Source organism: Pongo pygmaeus, chromosome 19, assembly GCF_028885625.2.
Source record: "Pongo pygmaeus isolate AG05252 chromosome 19, NHGRI_mPonPyg2-v2.0_pri, whole genome shotgun sequence".
NCBI lineage: Eukaryota > Metazoa > Chordata > Mammalia > Primates > Hominidae > Pongo > Pongo pygmaeus.
The window spans coordinates 47972849-47995409 of record NC_072392.2 but is presented as its reverse complement, the minus strand read 5'-3'; the positions used below and the strand labels follow the sequence as shown (position 1 = coordinate 47995409).

The window sequence follows — 22561 nt, the reverse complement described above, 5'->3', positions numbered from 1 at the left end:
ACTGGCCAGGCTGGTCTCAAACTCCAGACCTCATGATCCACCCGCCTTGGCCTCCCAGTGCTGGGATTACAGGTGTGAGCCACCGCGCCCGGCCTAGTTGCTCAATTAAAAAATTTTTTTTTTCTTTTTTTTTTTTCAATACAGATAAAGTCTCACCATGCAGCCCAGGCTGGTCTCGAACACCCCAGCTCAAGTGATCCTCCTACTTTGGCCTTCCAAAGTGCTGGGATTACAGGCAGCCACCATACCTAGTTATTAACTTTTAATTTTTTGTAGAGACAGCGTCTCACTATATTGCCCAGGCTGATCTCAAACTCCTGGCGTCAAGCAATCCTTCCATCTTGGCCTCCCAAACCACTAGGATTACAGGCATAAGCCACAGAGCATGGTGTGGTTGCTTAATTGTTTTATGTCTGTTTCCATATCTAAAAAAATATGTCTGACTCACGAGACTGTAATAAGGATTTACAAGCATTAACTTAGTTAAGTACTTGGAACTGACACATAGTAGGGCTTAAAAAAATGCATCTGGCTGATATTATTTTGCATAGTTTAACTTTATGAATGCATGAGAAGTCACATACATACGATGACCCCTGAAGCTATGAAAACTGATTTAGTTTTACTTGGTGAGGCTATTGAGCCTTTCGTCAGGGAAAAAAAATGATCTCTGTGTCATGGCACCTCAGCTGGGCAAAAAGAAAAAAAAAAGATTTCTGTACGTGGTATCAAATGTCCCCCTTATAAGTGGGCATAGGTGACCTCCAAAAGAGGTATTTCCTTCAGGAATTAAAGAAGAAATATACACAGCCTGTCCAGAGAACATCCTACTTTTCTAGGTTTCTCTTCAATTATACTCCCTGTCTCTATTAACCCCATCCAGACTCAGTTCTTGCTGTTCTTTGCAATTTTTTTTTTTTTTTTTTGAGATGGAGTCGCACTGTGTCGCCAGGCTGGAGTGCAGTGGCACGATCTCAGCTCACTGCAATCTCTGCCTCGTGGGTTCAAGCCATTCTCCTGACTCAGCCTCCCGAGTAGCTGGGATTATAGGTGCGCACCACCACACCCAGCTAATTTTTGTATTTTTAGTAGAGACGGGGTTCCACCATGTTGGCTAGGATGGTCTCGATCTCCTGACCTCGTGATCCGCCTGCCTCAGCCTCCCAAAGTGCTGGGATTACAGGCATGAGCCACTGCACCCGGCCATGCATTTTCTCTATCTCCATAACTTTGGTTCCTGCTTTTCTGGCCCCACCAACTGTCCTTTCCAGCTCTACTTCAGATAAAGACTTCACCAATTGTTGATCTAGAAGTAACCTTTCCTTCTTCTATATTCCACAGCAGTCTGGATCTTTCTTACATTAATTTACAAACTGCTTATTTGCTATTGAGCCAAAGGTTCTGCTTTTTTTTTTTTCTCTTAAACTTTGCACTCCCTACAATAGCAGGCACTACAAATACCACCTGTGTGGAATAAGGGTTGAATAAAACAATCAGCTTCATGCAAAGAGAAAAGATTGGAGTTAATCAGGAGAACTGTCCTTACATTTTAGAAAAGTAGTTTTGGGCCGGGTGCAGTGGCTCACGCCTGTAATCCTAGCACTTTGGGAGGCGGAAGTGGGTGGATCATGAGGTCAGGAGATCGAGCCTGGCCAACACGGTGAAACCCCATCTCTACCAAAAATACAAAAATTACCCAGGTGTGGTAGCAGGCGCCTGTAATCCCAAGGAGGCTGAGGCAGGAGTATCGCTTGAACCCAGGAGGCAGAGGTTGCAGTGAACTGAGATCGTGCCATTGCACTCCAACCTGGACGAGCGAGACTTCATCTCAAAAAAAAAAAAAAGTAGTTTTGACTGGGTGCAGTGGCTCATACCTGTAATCCCAGCACTTTGGGAGGCCAAGGCAGGCAGATCACCTGAGGTCGGAGGTTTGAAACCAGCCTGGCCAACATGGTGAAACCCCGTCTCTACTAAAAATACAAAAATTAGCCGGGCATGGTGGCGGGTCCCCATAATCCCAGCTACTTGAGAGGCTGAGGCAGGAAACCACGTAAACCTGAGAGGTGAAGGTTGCAGTGAGCCGAGATCGTGCCATTGCTTTCCAGCCTGGGCAACAGAATGAGACTCCGTCTTAAAATAAAAAATAAATAAATAAAATAAATTAAAAAAAAAAGGATATGATAGAAGTAATACTACATGTTTCCAGTCCCAGGTTTTAAGAAACTGGCATCTTATACTTCCTATCTCTTAGCATGCTCATTCTTGGAGTCCAGTCACCATGATGTAAGAAAGCCCAAACAGCCCACGGAGAGGCCCACACGGAGAGGAACAAAGAATCAGAACCAAACTGCCAGTCATGTGAGTGAGCCATCTTTGAAGCAGACTAGAAGACTAGTCATCTCTAGTTGAACTACTCCACCTTATACCACATGAAACAGAGACGAGCTGTCTTCACCAAGTTCTGCCCAAACTGCAGTTTCCTGAGCAAAATAAATGCCTATAGTTCTTCTAAGCCACTATGTTATGAAGTACTTACACAACAATAGGTAACTGGAACATCGACTTTTTAATGTCCTTTGAAGGAAAAAGTTAATGAAGAATAGTCTTATTCTTCCTTTGATTTCCCACCTAACGTTATTAGTGAGAGGTAGGTAACACAGTGGTTAAGAGCACAGACTTTGGAGTTAGACTGCCAGGATCTGAATCCTGACAACCCACTTAGTCTCTCTGCTTTCATTTTTTCATCTGTAAAAGAAAGACAGTAACAGCCTACCTCCTAGACTATTAGGATTAAAGAAGGCTGTTAGCACCTAAAGCACCTTCCCTCTTTTTTAGAGACAGGGCGTCACTGTCACCCAGGCTGCAATGCAGTGGCACAATCTTGGCTCACCGCAGCCTCTGCCTCCTGGGTCAAGCGATCCTTCCACCTCAGCCTCCCAAGTAGCTGGGACTACAGGCACATGCCACTTGTAACGACAGGCTTTCTCTTTTTTTTTTGAGATGAAGTCTTGCTCTGTCACCCAGGCTGAGGTGCAGTGGCGCGATCTCTGCTCACTGCAACCTCCACCTCTCAGGTTCAGTCAATTCTCCTGCCTCAGCTCCTGAATAGCTGGGATTACAGGCGCACACCACCACACCCAGTTAATTTTTGTAGGCTTTCTCTCTTTTTTAGAGAAAAACAGTGGTAAAGAGAAGTAAAAATATGGTTAAAAACAAGATCGGCTGGGTGCAGTGCCTCACACCTGTAATCCCAGCACTTTGGGAGGCCGAGGTGGGCAGATTACTTGAGGTCAGCCTGGCCAATATGGTGAAACCCCCGTCTCTACTAAAAAAAAAAAAATTAGCTGGGCATGGTGGCACACACCTGTAATCCCAGCTACTTGGGAGGCTGAGGCAGGAGAATCGCTTGAACCCAAGAGGTGGAAGTTGCAGTGAGCCAAGACTGTGCCACTGCACTCCAGCCTGGGAGTCACAGTGAGAGTCCGTCTTCCAAAAAAAAAAAAAACATATATCAGGGCCAGGTGCGGTGGCTCCCGCCTATAATCCCAGCACTTTGGGAAGCCGTGGTGAGCAGATCACTTGAGCTCAGGTGTTAGAGACCACCCTAGGCAACATGGTGAAACCCCATATCTACAAAAAATACAAAAATTAGCTGGGTGTGGTAGTGGCTCCTGTAATCCTAGCTACTCAGGAGGCTGAGGTGAGAGGGTCACTTGAACCTGTGAGGTGGAGATTGCAGTGAGCTGAGATCATGCCACTGCACTTCAACCTGGGCGACAGAGCAAGACCTTGTCTTAAACAAAAAGAGGGGGAGAGCTGGGGAGGGGAATGAGAAAGAAAATAGGCCGGGCGCAGTGGCTCACGCCTGTAATCCCAGCACTTTGGGAGGCCAAGGTGGGCGGATCACGAAGTCAGGAGATTGAGATTATCCTGGCTAACACGGTGAAACCCCATCTCTACTAAAAACACAATAAATTAGCCGGGCGTGGTAGCAGGCGCCTATAGTCCCAGCTACTCAGGAGGCTGAGGTGAGAGGGTCGCTTGAACCTGAGAGGTGGAGGTTGCAGTGAGCCGAGATTGTGCCATTGCATTCCAGCCTGGGCAACAGAATGAGACTTTGTCTCAAAAAAAAAAAAAAGAAAGAAAGAAAATAAACCTTTTTAAAAAATCAGAAAATCTTAGAAGCAAGGAAAGAGCAGGAATGTTCATATAGGAAGTGAGGGAGACCTGGAAGGAGGGGGTTGCTAGCAGACCTGGGCATCTAATGAGAGTGGGTCTAGAGACTTAAAATCCAGCCAGTATCACAGGTTTCTCCGGCTTCAGCAGCTCCAAGCCTTCCAGAAGCTTCAGCAGGGACTGACTGGCATAAATAACAAAGTAGTGCCTTCTTTTTTTTCTGAGACAGCGTCTCTCTCTGTTGCCCCGGCTAGAGTACAGTGGCATGATCTCGGTTCACTGCAACCTCTGCCTCCTGGGTTCAAGCGATTCTCCTGCCCCAGTCTCCTGAGTAGCTGGGACTACAGGCACACGCCACCACACCCGGCTAATTTTTGTATTTATAGTAGAGATGGGGTTTCACCATATTGGCCAGGCTGGTCTCGAACTCCTGACCTTGTGATCTGCCCACCTCAGCCTCCCAAAGTGCTGGGATTACAGGCGTGAGCCACCACGCCCGGCTAAAGTAGTGCCTTCAAGAGTATAGTCTCCCTTCTAACTACTAGGCCCTTAAGTACCCTCAAAAAACTAAATATTGTTTCTCTTGATTCAAGTAGGCGACTTGCTCCTCCCTTATGCCCTTATGCATGGAGTCCCCCTTGCATTCATATCTCTGGCTTCACTGCTGATGCCTGAAATTCCTTTAAACAAGGGGAGAAAACATTTCATTCCACAAAGAAAAAAATGACAAAAATGCAAAAGGCTGGCTACAATTATATTGAGTTTAACTGAATTTCAGTTAATCACCCTGCCAAGTGCGGCCTGGTGATGCATCTTTAGGAGAGGCCAGACAGACTCAACAGTTTATTGAGACCTAATGTGTCTTTCACATCACGGTCAGCAGAGGTGAATTTAAATCAATTTGTATAATTTCCAATATCTTAATAAATATTTACTGAATGATCTAAGAAATAAACCTAACTATGCAATCTATCAGACATCACCATGTGTCCAAGGAGGAAGAATTTAAAAAGCAGGAGAGCATCAGATCAAGTGGTGAAAGGTCATAAGAGGTAAAAGTTAAAGAGCTACGGACACAGTAATAGAGAAGTTGTAGACTTCAACACTAACTAGAATCATGTTAACTCTCCCATGAAAAAGATGAAAAAGAAGCAATACAGACCAGTCTGGAGTCGAACTGCCTGGATTTAAACCCTAGTTTTGGCATTTACTAGCTGTGTGACACTGGGTAAATAACTTCTCTATGCCTCAGTTTCCTCATCCCTAAAATAAATAACTACATCTATCTCACTGGGTTACTATGAAAATCAAATGAGTTAATACAAGTAAAATACTTAAGACAGTACATGGCACATAGTAAATACTGTTTAAATATTAACTGCAATTATTATTATTATCATCATTATTGCAGTCTGAGATATCTGGCCTGAATTTATCAAGTTAGGAAGCTCTGTCATTGCACAGAAATACCTTGTTCTCAGGAGAGTCACTAACCGAAGTGTTTCTGTAAACAAGGGACATAAGCAGAGAAGGGGTATGTAAGTACAGAAAACTCATGATTACCTGGGGAATAATTAAACAGATTTTAGGTATTGGTCTTTTTTTTTTTTTTCCTCTCTCTCTCTCTGTTGGTATTTTTCTGTTTACTGAGTCATTCTTTCTTCATTAAGGGGTGAGAAGAGGTGTCAAAAATTAGACAAAACATAAACTAGTATAATCTGACAACTGCTGACAATTCAAATTACTTAGCTGGAGAGGAATACAGCAACACTGGCTTAGACAAAATATTCAGATATTCTCCATGCCTTAAATAATAAGGGCCTGAGAACAAGAAGAACTTGGGTCAAGCATTCACAATAAAATCCCATCTCAAGACTTAAAACTTAGAGGAGAGCTTGTTACACGAAGGTGAGTATGGTGAAAATCAGGCAAACTTTAGTTCTCTAAATCAAAACTGGTCTTTAGTTTCTACGAAGAGCTATTCAGAAACATGACTATAAAGAATACATCTCAGATAATATGAAAACAAGAAAAAAGAAACTTTTCTATTACAGAAAGAAATGGGTAGAGAAACAACATTAACTAGTGGTAGGGGAGGCTTACTTTCAGTTTTACTTTAGAGAGTAGCATATACATAATATGTTTACAGTGTTGTCTCTTACAAAGACTTGCTGTTAATGATTCACAAAGGACAAAACAAATTCTTGGCCGGTAAATTTTTTTGCTTTTTTTTTTTTGAGACGGAATCTCGCACTGTCTCCCAGGCTGGAGTGCAGTGGCACGATCTCTGCTCACTGCAACCTCCACCTCCAGGCTTCCAGTGATTCTCCTGCTTCAGCATCCCGAGTAGCTGGGACTACAGGTGCACCCCACCACACCCAGCTAATTTTTAGTATTTTTAGTAGAGACGAGGTTTCACTATGTTGGCCAGGATGGTCTCGATCTCCTGACCTCGTGATCTGCCCACCTTGGCCTCCCAAAGTGCTGGGATAATATGCGTGAGCCACTGCGCCCGGCCCAGGCTTTTTTTCTTTTTTTTGAGACAGAGTCTCGCTCAGTCACCCAGGCTGGAGTACAGTGGCGCGATCTCAGCTCACAGTAACCTCCGCCTCCCAGGTTCAAGCAATTCTCATGCCTCAGCCTCCTGAGTGGCTGGGATTATAGGTGTGTGCCAACACACCCGGCTAACTTTTTTTTTTTTTTTTGAGATGGAGTCTCGCCCTGTTGCCAGGCTGAAGTGCAATGGCTCACTGCAACGTTTGCCTCCCGGGTTCAAGTGATTCTCCTGACTCACCCTCCCTAGTTGCTGGGATTACAGGTGTGCGCTACCACATCCAGCTAATTTTTGTATTTTTAGTAGAGATGGGGTTTCACCATGTTGGTCAGGATGGTGTCTTGATCTCCTAACCTCGTGATCCACCCACCTCAGCCTCCCAAAGTGCTGGGATTACAGGCGGGAGCCATTGCACCTGGCCTAATATTTGTATTTTTAGTAAAGATGGGGTTTCACCAGGTTGACCAGGCTGGTCTCGAACGCCTGACCACAAGTGATCCATCCGCCTCGGCCTCCCAAAGTGCTGGGATTCCAAGCGTGAGCCACTGCGTCCAGTCTCTTGGCCTCTAAAATTTTTTTTTTTTTTTTGAAACGGAGTCTCACTGTGTCGCCCAGGCTGGAGTGCAGTGGCGTGATCTCGGCTCACTGCAAGCTCCGCCTCCCGGGTTCACGCCATTCTCCTGCCTCAGCCTCCCGAGTAGCTGGGACCACAGACACCCACCACTATGCCCGGCTAATTTTTTGTATTTATAGTAGAGATGGGGTTTTACCGTGTTAGCCAGGATGTTCTCGATCTTCTGACCTCGTGATCCACCCGCCTCAGCCTCCCAAAGAGCTGGGATTACAAGCATGAGCCACCGTGCCTGGCCAGGCCTCTAAATTTTTAAGATTTACTTTTTAATTTTGTGTGTCTGTATATTTATGTGTGTGCGTGTGTGTGTGTGTGTTTGAGACAGAGTTTCGCTCTTGTTGCCCAGGCTGGAGTGCAATGGTATGATCTCAGCTCACTGCAACCTTTGCCTCCTGGATTCAAGCAATTCTCCTGCCTCAGCCTCCCAAGTAGCTGGGATTACAGGCATATGTGCCACCATGCCCCGCTGATTTTGTATTTTTAGTAGAGATGGGGTTTCTCCATGTTGGTCAGGCTGGTCTCGAACTCCCGACCTCAGGTGATCCACCTGCCTCGGCCTCCCAAAGTGCTGGGATTACAGGCGTCAGCCACTGTGCCCAGCCTAAGATTGACTTTTGAGAGATATTCTACTTACCTCTACTTACCAAGAGGAAAAGAGATATAAACATATTAAATAACAAGCATTTTATATACATTTCCCAGTTAATCTACGTAGTAACCCTATGAATACAAATGAGAAAACTACAGCTACAGGAAATAAAGAAGCCTTCCCACAATAACACTGCCTATAAATGATGGAATAAACTCAGGATGTTTTGAATTCAAAGCTTATGTATGCTCTAGGCACTTCACTCTGCTTCCTGAGGCAGGTGAGATGTTTTAATATCTACTTGCCTGAATGTTAATGTCTGCCCACAGAAATAAGTCGGAGCTCTGGAGTAGAGAACACCCGATGATTCAGAATCGTTCCGGAGTGCTATATTTCTTCGACTGCTCAGACTGTACCCCTCAAAACCAGCTGTCCACTCTTTTTCAAAGCAAACATATTGAAAACTGTTAGAATCTCTTGAGGGATATCTTCAATACAGACACGTTAAATAAAACGTGGAAATGGGAGACTACTCTTAGGGGCCATGGTCAAGTTCAATAAAATAAAAGATTCCATTAACAGGGTATCATGATCAGTCCCACAAATTACAAAAAAGATTTTAGTATATTCCTGCATAATTTTGACATAATAAATCAAACAAGTGTTATCTCTTATCTAATAAAATCATGGTACAAGCATAATTGCTTGAACTTATTCCAACCTGACAAAAATCTAATTAATAAATGAGTCTACATCTTCTAAAAAAGAATGCAGGAGAGAGATCAATTTCAAATCATAAGACTTTTTTTTTTTTTTTTTTTTGAGACAGATTCTCACTCTGTTGCCCAGGCTGGAGGGCAGTGGTGCGATCTCGGCTCACTGCAAGCTCCGCCTCCCAAGTTCAGCCATTCTCCTGCTTGAGCCTCCCAAGCAGCTGGGACTACAGGTGCCCCATGCCTGGCTAATTTTTGGTATTTGTAGTACAGACAGGGTTTCACCGTGTTAGCCAGGATGGTCTTGATCTCCTGAACTCGTGATCTGCCTGCGTTGGCCTCCCAAAGTGCTAGGATTACAGGTGTGAGCCACCGTGCCCAGCCCTCAAATCATGACTTTTAAGAAAATGTCTCTCTCCAGGTATTTCTTGAGAGTTTGGAAAATCAGCATCAGCTGGGCACAGTGGCTCACGCCTATAATCCCAGGAGTTTGGGAGGTCAAGGCAAGAGGATTGCTTGAGCCCAGGAATTTGAGACCAGCCTGGGCAACATAACAAGACCCAGTCTCTACAAAAAAATAAAAAATTAGCCAGGTGTGGTGTGCATGCAGGTGGTCCCAGCTACTTGGGAGGCTGAGGCAGAAGGATCTAGAGGTCAGGCTGCATGATTGCACCACCACACACCAGCCTGGGCGACAGAGTGAGACCTTGTCTCAAAAAAAATAACTAAATAACATTAAAATATAAAAAAAAGAAGAAGAAAAAGGAGCATCAGTGTCCTACATAATATTTTCAATCTTTGGTTTTCAGTGAGGCTAAAAATCTTGTCCAGCATTTTTTTTTTGGACTCTGAAGATAAGAACTGATGAAAACAAAAATCACATGAGGTAATCTGAGTAAAAGACATGGTGCATGTTGTTCTTATCAATTCAGGATCTATGCTTAGAATAGCTGGTTGTCAGTGTGCTGCCCTTAGCACAGAATACAGGTATTCTAATATATAGTTAGGCTTCAGGAGAGAAAAGGTTACCAGCATACCATGAGGCACCAACGTGGAATGACCTATCTGGGGGACACTCCAAGGACTCCACTCCTGTCGACCATCTCCTCGGGCGCAGACTCTGAACTGGTAATCAACGTTGGGGTCTATGTGCAATACTATGAATTCAGTTTCAGAACCTACATATACATCCTCAAAATGATTTGAAGTACATTTACGAAACTGGAGCCTGTAATCTTGGGCTGTAAAGTCATCATCCACCTAGGGAGAAAAGCTTTATGTTAGGTAAAAAACAGAAAATGACTTCTCTCAGCATCACTGCTTAAAAACTTTGAACGGAGCCATTTTGGACCAAGCAGACAGGCCCACATGCTGAATATGGGGTATTCTTGGGAAGGCCATAGAAAATATGCCATCACATCATTATCTCCCTTCTTTTTTTTTTGAGACAGGGTCTCACTTTGTCACCCAGGCTGGAGTGCAGTGGCGTGATCTCGGCTTATTGCAGCCTCCACATCCCGGGTTCAAGCCATCCTCTTCCTTCCACCCCGCAAGTAGCTGGGATTTCAGGTGCACACCACCATGTCCGGCTAATTTTTTGTATTTTTTGTAGAGACGGGCTTTCACCATATGTCAGATCTTTAACTCCTGAGCTCAAGCAATCTTCCCATCTCAGCCTCTCAAAGTGCTAGGACTATAGGCGTGAGACACTGCGCCTGGGCTCCCTTCTTTTCTTTATTGAACCATGTGTTCTATATTTCCCAGTCTGATATTAAAAAGTCTGCCTCCTTTGAAGAAATGGCATGTTTTTCAATCAATGCCAAAGATAAAACATTCAAGATTCAATAAGTTTCCCACAACCATACATCATTCATAATAACCAAGAGATAATTAACATACAGTATACAGAACCTCCATTAATTTTTAGGGATCCTGCATATATTCTGTATGTTAATTAGCCACCCAATAGAAAAATGGGTAAAAGACATAAATAAGCGTTCTACAGGAGAAGAAACATAAATAGCCAAAAATATGTACTATAAATATTCAACCTAATTTGTAATATGGCAAATACAATCTAAAACCACAACAAGGCCAGACATGATGGTTCATGCCTATAATCCTAACACTTTGGGAGGCCGAAGCGGGTGGAGCACTTGAGCCCAGGAATTTGAGGCCAGCCTAGGCAACATGGCAAAACCCCATCTCTACAAAAAATTACAAAACTTAGCTGGCTGTGGAAGCACATGCCTGAAGTCCCAGTTACTTGGGGGCTGAGGCGGGAGGATCATTTGAGCCCAGGAGGTTGAGACTGGAGTGAGACATGATTGTGCCACTGTACTCCAGCCTGGGTGACAGAGTGAGACCCTGTCTCAAAAACAAACAAACAAATAAATAAAACCACAACAAGCTACATTTAGGCAAAAATATAAAGTCTCACAATGCCAATTATTGGTCAAGATATGGAATAACAGAAACTCATATACTGCTTAGAAGGCTAAATTGATACTATCATCTTGTGGAAAGTTTGTTATTACCTATCAGCCTATGGATCCAATACTCTAAGAAGACCTCATAATTTTACAGCTAGGTAAATATTAATATTTTACAAACTTCACATATGTCCATAAAGAAACACAAGTAAAAATACTTATAGCAAAAAACTGGAAATAACTAGGTCCACTGATAGGAAAAATAATAAAAATGGAATGACAGTCCTGTTATGAAATAATAACAGCATGTTTACAAAAAAAGAAAAAAAAATTTCCTTTTAATAAAATCTCAGCTGGGCACAGTGGCTCACACCTGTAATCCCAGCACTTTGGGAGGCCGAGGTGGGCAGATCACCTGAGGTTGGGAGTTTGAGACCAACCTGACCAACATGGAGAAACTCCGTCTCCACTAAAAATACAAAAATACTAAAAATACAAACTTAGCCAGGCATGGTGGCGCATGCCTTAATCTCAGCTACTTGGGAGGCTGAGGCAGGAGGATTTCTTGAACCCGGGAGACGGAGGTTGTGGTGAGTCAAGATCGTGCCATTGCACTCCAGCCCGAGCAACAAGAACAAAACTCCGTCTCAAAAAAAAAAAAGAAAATGTCAGCCAGGCCTGGAGTGGCTCACACCTGTATTCCCAACACTTTGAGAGGCCAAGGTGGGCAGATCACGTGAGGTCGGACGTTGCATCGCTGCACTCTAGCCTGGGCGACAGAGCAAAGCTTCATTTCAAAAAAAAAAGGCCAGGCACGGTGGCTCACACCTATAATCCCAGCACTCTGGGTGGCCGAGGCGAGTGGGTCACCTGAGGTCAGGAGTTCAAGAACAGCCTGGCCAACATGGTGAAACCTTGTCTCTACAAAAAATACAAAAATTAGGCAGGTGTGATGGCAGGTGCCTATAATCCCAGCTACTCAGGAGGCTGAAGCAGGAGAATGGCTTCAACCTGGGGGAAGCGGCAGGCGGGGGAGGGCATGGAGGTTGCAGTAAGCCGAGATCACGCCACTTCACTCCAGCCTCGGTGAAAGAGCAAAACTCTGTCTCAAAAAATAAATAAATAAAATAAAAATAAAACTGGAAGAGCTACCTCAGTGTTCCATGTGACTTCATTTTAACTGTAAAGTAAAAGAGATTTTTGTTTGGGAAGAAAAGAATGTATTTAAAAGTAGTCAACGAAAAAATCTGAAAGGCCTCCAAATCTCAAACCTATAATGTGGAAGTCATTTCTAGAATTCTGAATTACATACCTTACACCATCGTACAATGATGCCTCCAGGTTTCTCGATTAGTTCTTCTATCTGTACTGGTGGGCGAGATGCTACTGTTCCATGCTTAAAAATGTGGTCTTTCACTATGTTAAGAATTGAGTCATCCAACTGAGCAGATAAACAAGGCACATCAACCAGTAAAGGTACTTCTGGCAAGCTGAGGAAACGAAGCTCATGTGTTATGAGACCTCTAACTGAGAGTTAAAAAATACAAGAAATATTTTAGAGCAGTCACATGCTTGAAAGATCCTGAAGCCCCCAGTAAATAATTCTCATGGCAGTAGGGGATTTGCAAGATGTTACACAAAGATTCTCTTTTCAAATAAATATAAGTAAGACAGAAAATTCGTAGGATCATAACTGTCCAGTTTATGCCAAAAGATCTGGTTTACTGGAATATGACTCCGTTTCAACAATACATTGAGAATTTCTAAAATTTAACAATTCTTTTATATATTGGATTGAAAAAATGTGTAGTAATACTATACCAAGGATTATAATCACAACTATTTCATTAGTAACAGTGGTAATGGGCAGTAAAACGCTATTTTTTTTTTTTTTCAGACAGGGTCTCACTCTGTCCCCTAGGCTGGAGTGCTGTGGTGTGATCTCAGCTCACTGCAACCTCCACCTCCCCGATTCAAGTGACTCTCTTGCCTCAGCCTCTCGAGTAGCTGGGACTACAGGCGCACGCCACCATGCCCAGATAATTTTTTATTTTATTTTATATTTATTTTGAGATGGAGTCTTGCTCTGTTGCCCAGGCTGGAGTGTAGTGGTGCAAACTTGGCTCACTGCAACATCTGCCTCGCCTCCCGGGTTCAAGCAATTCTCCTGTCTCAGCCTCTCCAAGTAGCTGGATTACAGGCATGCCCCACCATGCCCGCCTAATTTTTATATTTTTAGTAGAGACAGGGTTTCACAACATGTTGGCCAGGCTGGTCTCAAACTCCTGGCCTCAAGCAATCCGCCGGCCTTGGCCTCCCAACGTGCTGGGATTACAGGTGTAAACCACCACGCCCGGCCTGAAAACCTTGAAATATATATTCTCTATCTCCCTTAATCAGAATCTTGAACAGAGGGAGGAAAAAAGCAGACATAGTTTAAATGCTTAAAAGTAAGTCCAAAAGGCACAAACTCTTTTACCTGTCCAACTGAATATGCGAGGCCTTTTTGGTAAAGCTCCACAGTTTCTCATTCTCTTCTCCCACACCACCAAGCATGGCGATCTCACCTACAATCAAGAATAAGAGAACTAGAACAATGAAAATGGTCACATATAAAGTAATCAACACAACTCATGTCTGGGTGGGTCTCTAGCGTTCTTGCAAATAGTTCTTAAGTGATGCCACAGTCAAATTCCCAAAAAGTTAAAGTAGAAACTATTTTAGAAGTGACTCTAAGATCAAATCCAAGAGGAAAAGGGATATACGGTGGCAACATTTTGCCAGAGATGAAAAATCTATCTACTCTATACAAGGAAATCAACCAATTTTAGGCAAAGCCGAAAGCCCAGGGACTTCTTTCCATCTCTCCTACAGAATCATTATGAACTTCAATAGGAGCCAGTACAAAATATTGCCCTGAGAGGAGCAATAGGGGATAGGGTGTTTTTTTTTTTTTTTTTGAGACTGGTCTTGTTCTGTCGCTCATGCTGGAGCGCAGTGGTAGGATCATAACTCACTGCAGCCTCGAACTTCCAGGTTCAAGCAATCCTCCCATCTCAGCCTCCCAAGTAGCTGTGACCATACGTGCACGCCACCATGCCCAGCTATTTTTTTTTCTTTGGTAGAGACGAGGTCTCACTATGTTGCCCAGGCTGGGCATAAGGCTTGAAAAGCCAAATGATGCATCTATGTTTTCCTAAAAGAGTATCATATATCAGATTACAAATTATTCAACAGAACAATAAAAAGAAAATGTCAGGCTGGGCGCGGTGGCTCACGCCTGTAATCCCAGCACTTTGGGAGGCGGAGGCAGGTGGATCACGAGGTCAGGAGATCAAGACCATCCTGGCCAACATGGTGAAACCCTGTCTCTATTAAAAATACAAAAATTAGTTGGGTGTGGTGGCAGGCGCCTGTAGTCCCAGCTACTAGGGAGGCTGAGGCAGGAGAATTGCTTGAATCTGGGACATGGAGGTTGCAGTGAGCCGAGATCGCACCACTGCACTCCAGCCTGGGCAACAGAGCGAGATTCCGTCCCCTCTGCAAAAAAAAGTTACATAGAGGCATATGATATGAAAATGACCAACTTCTATGTCCTTCCACAGCCCTGAAGAACACTGCCAGAACTCTTTTCCATCTGAATGTGCCCTGTAGTTACTCAAGTTTTTTGAGACCATATGACCTTCTCCTTAACCAAAAGAAAAACAGAGACATGGCCGGGTACTGTGGCTCATGCCTATAATCTCAGCACTTTGGCAGGCTGAGGCTGGTGGGTCACCTGGGGTTGGGAGTTCAAGACTAGCTTGGCCAACATGATGAAACCCCGTCTCTACTAAAAATACAAAAAGTAGCTGGGCATAGTGGCACGCTCCTGTAGTTCTAGCTATTAGGGATGCTGAGGCACTAGAATTGCTTGAACCCGAGAGGTGGAGGTTGCAGTGAGCCAAGATCGTGCCACTGCACTCCAGCCTGGGCAACAGTGTGAGACTATGTCTCAAAAATAAATAAATAAATAAATAAAATCCTCAAAATTCCATAAGTAAGTTTCTATCCCTCAGGAGAATAGGAAAGAGTTTGACATTAAAAATATTCCTGAAGTTTCCTTCTGCTGCTGAGATGTATAATAATTTTTTTTTAATTAAAAAACATAGGCCAGGCACAGTGGCTCACGCCTGTAATCCCAGCACTTCGGGAGGCCGAGGTGGGTGAATCACGAGGTTAGGAGTTCTAGACCAGCCTGGCCAACATGGTGAAACTCTGTCTCTATTAAAAATACAAAAAATTAGCTAGGCGTGGTGGCAGGCGCCTATAATCCCAGCTACTCAGGAGGCTGAGGCAGGAAAATCGCTTGAACCCGCGAGGCAGAGGCTGCAGCAAGCTGAGATCGTGCCACTGCACTCCAGCCCAGGCAACAGTGCAACATGCCATCTCAAAAATAAATAAATTAATTAAATTAAATTTTGGACATACAAAAATATTCAAGTATCAAATGCTGTAACACTCACACTGCCTCAAAGGGATTTTTTCTTTTTGAGACAGAGTCTCACTCTGTCACCCAGGCTGGAGTGTGAGGTATAATCACAGCTCACTGCAACCTCAAACTCTGGGGCTCAGGGGATCCTCCCGCCTCAGCCTCCCAAGTAGCTAGGACTACAGGAATGTGCCACTATGCCCAGCCAGGATTTATCTTCTTTTTTTTTTTTGAGATGGAGTCTCGCTCTTGTCGCCCAGACTGGAGTGCAATGGTGCAATCTCGGCTCACTGCAACCTCTTGCCTCAGCCTCCCGAGTAGCTGGGATTACAGGTGCCCACCACCATGCCCAGCTAATTTTTGTATTTTTAGTAGAGACGGGGTTTCACCATGTTGGTCAGGCTGGTCTTGAACTCCTGACCTCAGATGATCCGCCCACCTCAGCCTCCCACAGTGTTGTGATTACAGGCATGAGCCACCGCGCTCGGCCAGGATTTATCTTCTAAAATAAAAACAAATGATCAGCCCTCAGGGTGATAAGTGTACACTCCTGGCCCATGGTGCACTGCTTCTAGGTTTGTTTCCAAATGCAAAGCCACCAGGGAAAGACATTTCATGGTACTGCTAGAATTTTCTCAAAAGCACTGTTATGGTCAGTGGCAAATAAACACTTCTCATTGAAGACAAGACAAAAATGTAACCAGCAATGTTAAGATAACACCCGTACTATATTCTAAGTGGGACCAAAAGAAGATTAACTTCCAGGTGGAGTGGCAGCCTTGTGAATCATCCACACTTTTTTCCCACACCACTCCCAGCACTCATTCTGCAGAAGGGATGGAATTCAGTCTCCTTCCCTAGCTCCTTTTTCCTCAATTGACTTTTAAATGTTGGTGCCCCTTAGCGTTCTAATCTCTTTCATCTGCTCTTCTCACATTACACGGTGTCCCTTGATGATTATACTTATTCCAATGGATTCAGATTTGATATATATGCCATTAACTGCCATACTGACATCGCCTGGTATGATCTCCTAAGAATCATACCCGTATTTCCATCTTAAGCACCTCAAACTCAACATGCCCAAGCCAAATGCCTAACTATGTACTAAGCACCCGCCTTCTCCTTCAATTCCTTTGTCAAAAACAGCACCACTATTTATTCAGAATCCAAAAGTAGGCTGATTTTTGTCATCACAAATCCTTTCCTTTCCCCTCCATCACATATGTAGGTAATCATCTACAGATAACAGTCACTGCTCAGTAAAATCATCAATAATTCTATTTCTAAAAAAAAAAACAAAAAACTCTGTCTTGTTTTTTTGTTTTTATTTTTAAGAGACAGGGTCTTGCTCTGCTGCCCAGGCTGAAGTGCAGTGGTGCAATCATAGCTCAAGCTCTCCCACCTCAGCCTCCTGAGTAGTTGGGACAACTTCTGTGTGCCACCATGCCTGGCTAATTTTTTTTTTTTTTTTTTTTTTGAGACGGACTCTCGCTCTGTCGCCCAGGCTGGAGTGCCATGGCGTGATCTCGGCTCACTGCAAGCTCCGCCTCCTGGGTTTATGCCATTATCGTGCCTCAGCCTCCCAAGTAGCTGGGACTACAGGCGCCTGCCACCATGCCTGGCTAATTTTTTGTATTTTTAGTAGAGACAGGGTTTCACTGTGTTAGCCAGGATGGTCTCGATCTCCTGACCTCGTGATCTGCCTGCCTCAGCCTCCCAAAGTGCTGGGATTACAGGTGTAAGCCACTGCGCTCAGCCCGCCTAATTTTTTTAAAAAAAATTAGAGACAAGGATCTCACTACGTTGCCCAGACTGGTCTTGAACTCCTCGCCTCAAATGATCCTCCTCTCCTATCTAGCCTCCCAAAGTGCTGGGATTACAGGTGTGAGCCATTGTGCCTGGCTCAAAATCTCTTAAAATCAGCCCTGCCTCATCTTTACCAGCCACCGCCTTTACCATTCCTACCTGGATTACTTTCTAATTTTTTTTTTGAGATGGGGTCTCATTATGTCGCCTCAGCCTCCCAAAGTGCTGGGATTACAAGCATGCCCACCGTGCCCAGTTTCTAATAATTTTTTTTTATTTTGAGACGGAGTCTCGCTGTATTGCCCAGGCTGGAGTGTAGTGTTGCGATCTTGGCTGACTGCAACCTTCGTCTCCCAGGTTCAAGCGATTCTCCTGCCTCAGCCTCCCGAGTAACTGGAATTACAGGTGCCCACCACCACGTCTGGCTAAATTTTGTATTTTTAGTAGAGATGGGGTTTTACCATGTTGGCCAGGCTAGTCTCAAACTCCTGACCTCAAGTGATCCTCCCGTCTTGACATCCCAAAGTGCTGGGGTTATAGGTGTTAGCCTGGCCTCGGCCTCTAATAACTTTTTAATCAGTCTCTTTTCCCTCTAGTCTTACAATCTCTAACATAGTCTCCAAATAGGCAGGGTCATTTTTTTTTTAAATGCACATCTGATCATGTCACTCTGCTGCTTAAAATGCTTCAACTAATCCTTGAATATGCCATTCACTCCACTTATGATAATGTTACTTCTGCTTGGAATCATGCTGTTACCTCCTGTTTTTCCTATGTCTGCTTGATGAATTGCTTCAAGCCTCTGTGGAACTCTTCCTGCAGAAAGCTATCCTACACTATTCCAGACAAAGTTAAGAACTTCCTCCTCTATGCTCCAATAAGGTCTTCATCTCTTAGCATGTATCTGTCTCTCACTGGGCTCTGAATCCCAAAAGAAAGAACTCTCACCTATTTTATTCTTTTCTTTGAGAGGGAGTCTCACTCTGTCACCCAGGCTGGAGTGCAGTGGCACGATCTTGGCTAACTGCAACCTCCGCCTCCCGGGTTCAAGCAATTCTCCTGCCTCAGCCTCCCGAGTAGCTAGGACTACAGGCATGCGCTGCCACGCCTGGCTATTTTTGTATTTTTAGTAGAGGCGGGGTTTCACCATGTTGGCCAGGATGGTCTTGATCTCCTGACCTGATGATCCGCCCACCTCGACCTCCCTAAGTGCTGGGATTACAGGCATGAGCCACCGTGCCCAGCCTTTATTCTTATTCTTATTTTATATTTTTTGAGACAGGGTCTCACTCCATCACCCAGGCTGGAGTGCAGTGGTGCAATCACAGCTCACTGCAGTGTCAATCTCCTGGCTTCAAGGGATCCTCCCACCTCAGCCTCTTAAGTAGTTGGGACTCCAGGTGCATGCCACCATGCCCAGCTAAGTTTTTTTTTTTTTTTTGTAGCGACAGGCTGTTGTCCCGGCTGGTCTTAAACTCCTGACCTCAAGTGATCCACTTACTTCAGCCTCCCAAAGTGCTGGGATTTCAGGCGTGAGCCACCACACCTGGCCCCCTTGTTTATGTTATGTGCCTGACAAAGATCTCTGTTGAAGGAAGGTGGTAGAATGAAGAAAGGAAGGCAGCAGGGCATGACACAGTGGAAATAATTGGCAAAGATAGGAGTAAACACCAATCACATTTTTTTAAACTTTCTAAATAAAACAATGGAGACCGTAATTGTGGTGGCTCTCGCCTGTAATCCCAGCACTTTGGGAGGCCAAGATGGGAAGATTGCTTGAGACCAGGAATTCGAGACCAGCCTGGGCAACATGGTGAAACCCTGTCTCTGCTAAAAATACAAAAATTAGCCAGGCATGGTGGGATGTGCCTGTAATCCCAGCTATTTGGGAGGCTGAGGTGGGAGGATCACCTGAGCCAGGGAGGTCAAGACTGCAGTGAGCTCTGATAGCGCCACTGCACTCCAGCCTGAGCAACAGAGCAAAACCCCTGTGTCAAAAAAAAAAAAAAAAAAGTATAATTTGATTGATTGTAACACAGAAGATAAATGCTTGAGAGGATGGATACCCCATTTTCCACAATGTGATTATTACACACCGCATGCCTGTATCAAAACATCTCAATGTGCCCCATATCATTTATTCTTTCTTGTTTTATAACTAATTGTAACTAACGCTTCAACTGCACTCGCCATGGGATACCTAACTGTATATCTGTCATCCTATATTACAAACTGTCTCTAGGTAAGAACATTCTAAGAACCCCACAGCTGACAAGAAGCCTGCTGCTATCCTGAGAAATCAGCAAAATGTCAATCTGAACGAACCACATTTAACCTGTGATATAATTTGGCTCCGTGTCTCCACCCAAATCTCATCTCGAATTGTACTCCCATAATTCCCATGTGTTGCAGGAGGGACCCGGTGGGAGATAACTGAATCATGGGGGCAGTTTCTCCCACACTGTTCTTGGTAGTGAATAAGTCTCATGAGAGCTAATGGTATTTTAAGGGGAAACCCCTTTCGCTTGGCTCTCATTCTCTTCTCTTGTCTGCCGCCATGTGAGTTGTGCCTTTCACCTTCTGCCATGATTGTGAGGCCTCCCCAGCCACATGGAACTGTAAGTTCATTAAACCTCTTTCTTTTGTAAATTGCCCAGTTTCGGGTATGTCTTTATCAGCAGTGTGAAAATGGACGAATGCACTAATGCAACAGGCTCCCTGGTCTCCCACCTTCTCGGACTAAGTCCTCTGCAGTGTTGACTCCGTGTTCTATGAGCTTCTGGCAGTCATCTAGTGGTTTAATGGTCTCCTGTTCAATGGTGTCCACCTCTTGCAAAAGGGTCACCAATCGCTCATCCAGGAGCTTTCCAAGGGTTCCCTTTAAATCATTAAAATGCTGTTTGAGAACATCCCTTGTCTGTGATGCACTTTCTTTGATCTAAAAAGAAATAACAAAATACTCGAAATCAGAATCTTTAAAAAAGGCTAATCCAAAGGTATAATTCACATTAATCTAAAAGCACTGTATAACCATCATCTTGAATTTAGTAAAAAAAAGATTAAATGAAATTATATTTAAGGTGTGATATTTTGATACACATATACATAGTGAACTGTTACTATAGTTAAGCTAATTAACATGTCCATCTCTTCACGTGGTTACCTCTGTGTGTGGTAAGAACACTTATGATCTCTCCTAACACATTCCAAGTATACATTACACTATTATTAACTATTGTCCCCATCCTGTACTTGAGCTCTCTAGAATTTACGCATATTAAATAACTGAAACTTTGTACCTTTGACCAACATCTCCCCATCCCCAACTCCATCCCTGGCAAGCACCATTCTACTTTCTGCTTCTATAACTTCGACCTTTTTAGATTCTACATATGAGATCATGCAGTATGTTTATTTCTGTATCTGGCTTATTTCACTTAGCATAATGTCCTTCAGGTTCATCCATGCTGTCACAAATGACAGAATTTCCTTCTCTTTTAAGGTTGAATAGCATTCCATTGTATATATACATCTTCCATTCATTGATAAACCAAATGTGATTCATTTGCACAAACAGGCAGAAGTACACAGAATTGCCCTTCAAGTCAGATAGAATAAGCCAAATCTTGGTTTCATCATTCACAAACTATGTCAATTTGGTTAAGTTAATTAAGTATTCTATGCCTCAATTTTCTTATTTGTCAAATGAGCATAATAATAGTTATTTCGGCCGGGCACAGTGCCTCACACCTGTAATCCCAGCACTGTGGAAGGCCGAGGAGGGCAGATCATTTGAGGTCAGGAGTTCGAGACCAGCCTGGCCAATGTGGTGAAACCCTGTATCTACTAAAAATACAAAAATCAGCTGGACGTGGTAGTGCGGGCCTGTAATCCCAGCTACTTGGGAGGCTGAGGCAGGAGAACTGCTTGAACCTGGGAGACAGAGGTTGCAGTGAGCCAAGATTGCGCCACTGCACTACAGCTGGGCAAGAGAGTGAGACTCCATTTCAAAAAAGAGAAATAAATAATAGTTACTTCATGGAGTTGCTGTGAGGATAAGTTAAAATAATCTAGGTACTACAGTGGGTAAAATAAATGGCACATTGTTATACTCGATAAAAAACGTTATAAATTATTATTATCTATACAAAGTTGTTCTTGAAAATTGTACGTTTCAATACTAAAAATTGTTTAATTACGAGGGGATTAAAATTCATTTTACTGAAAAGCAGCAAAGAAATGGTAGATTAAAAAGCCATGGTCAGCTGGGCATGCAGGCTCATGCCTATAATCCCAGCATTTGGGAGGCCAAGGTGGGTGGATTATGAGGTCAGGAGTTCAAGACCAGCCTGACCAACATGGTGAAACTCCGTCTCTACTAAAAACACAAAAAAATTAGCTGAGTTTGGTGGTGCGTGCCTGTAATCCCAGCTACTTAGGACGCTGAGGCAGGAGAATCGGTTGAACCCGGGAGGCAAAGGTTGCAGTGAGCTGAGATCGTGCCACTGCACTCCAACCTGGGCAACAGAGTGAGACTCCGTCTCAAAAAAAAAAAAAGGAAGCCATGGTCGGGTGCAGTGGCTCACACCTATGATCCTTGCACTTTGAGAGGCTGAGGCAGGAGGATCACTTGAGCCCAGGAGTTTGAGACCAGCTTGGATAACATGGAGAAATCCTGCCTTTACAAATAATACAAAAATTAGCCGGGCATGGTGGCACATGCCTGTAGTCCCAGCTACTTAGGGGGCTGAGGTGGGAGGATCACCTGAGCCCAGGGGTCGAGACTGCAGTAAGCTGTGACTGCACCACTGCACTCTAGCTTGGGTGACAGAGTGAGACCCTGTCTCTAAATAAAAATGAAAAGCCACAATACAAACAAACAAACAAACAAACAAAAAAACTCATGGATAAAATGCCCTCATTATGCTAAAAGAAAACCAAAAATTATTTAAAAACCAAAGAGGCCTGTAGGAGGCAGAGCTGGGACAATGACTTAATCCTTTTTGAATCATAGTGCTCTTTGTCAATCTAAATGAGAGGTTTATAAGGCCTCTTCTTTTCAAAGTTATTGAAAGAGAAGAAAAAGCCTCTTCCCCCAAAAATAAATAATCTATACCCTAAAAAATTATTCAATTGCAGAAGTTTACAAATTCCCTCAGAGCCAAACCATGGCTTGCCTGGAGCAG

At 43.9% G+C, this 22561-nt stretch overlaps 1 protein-coding gene across 1 annotated transcript in view; it reads right to left on the bottom strand.

Annotated features, from left to right (window-relative positions):
- The window catches only part of CRLF3 (cytokine receptor like factor 3), a 49896-nt gene that overhangs the window by 8998 nt on the left and 18337 nt on the right, over positions 1-22561 (bottom strand). Inside the window, exons 2-6 of the mRNA XM_054459955.2 lie at positions 20106-20313; positions 13575-13662; positions 12408-12585; positions 9701-9923; positions 8256-8388 (exon numbers count right to left, since the gene is read on the bottom strand). Of these exons, the coding sequence (XP_054315930.1) occupies positions 8256-8388; positions 9701-9923; positions 12408-12585; positions 13575-13662; positions 20106-20313 (830 nt within the window). The remainder of the gene's footprint in view (positions 1-8255; positions 8389-9700; positions 9924-12407; positions 12586-13574; positions 13663-20105; positions 20314-22561) is intronic.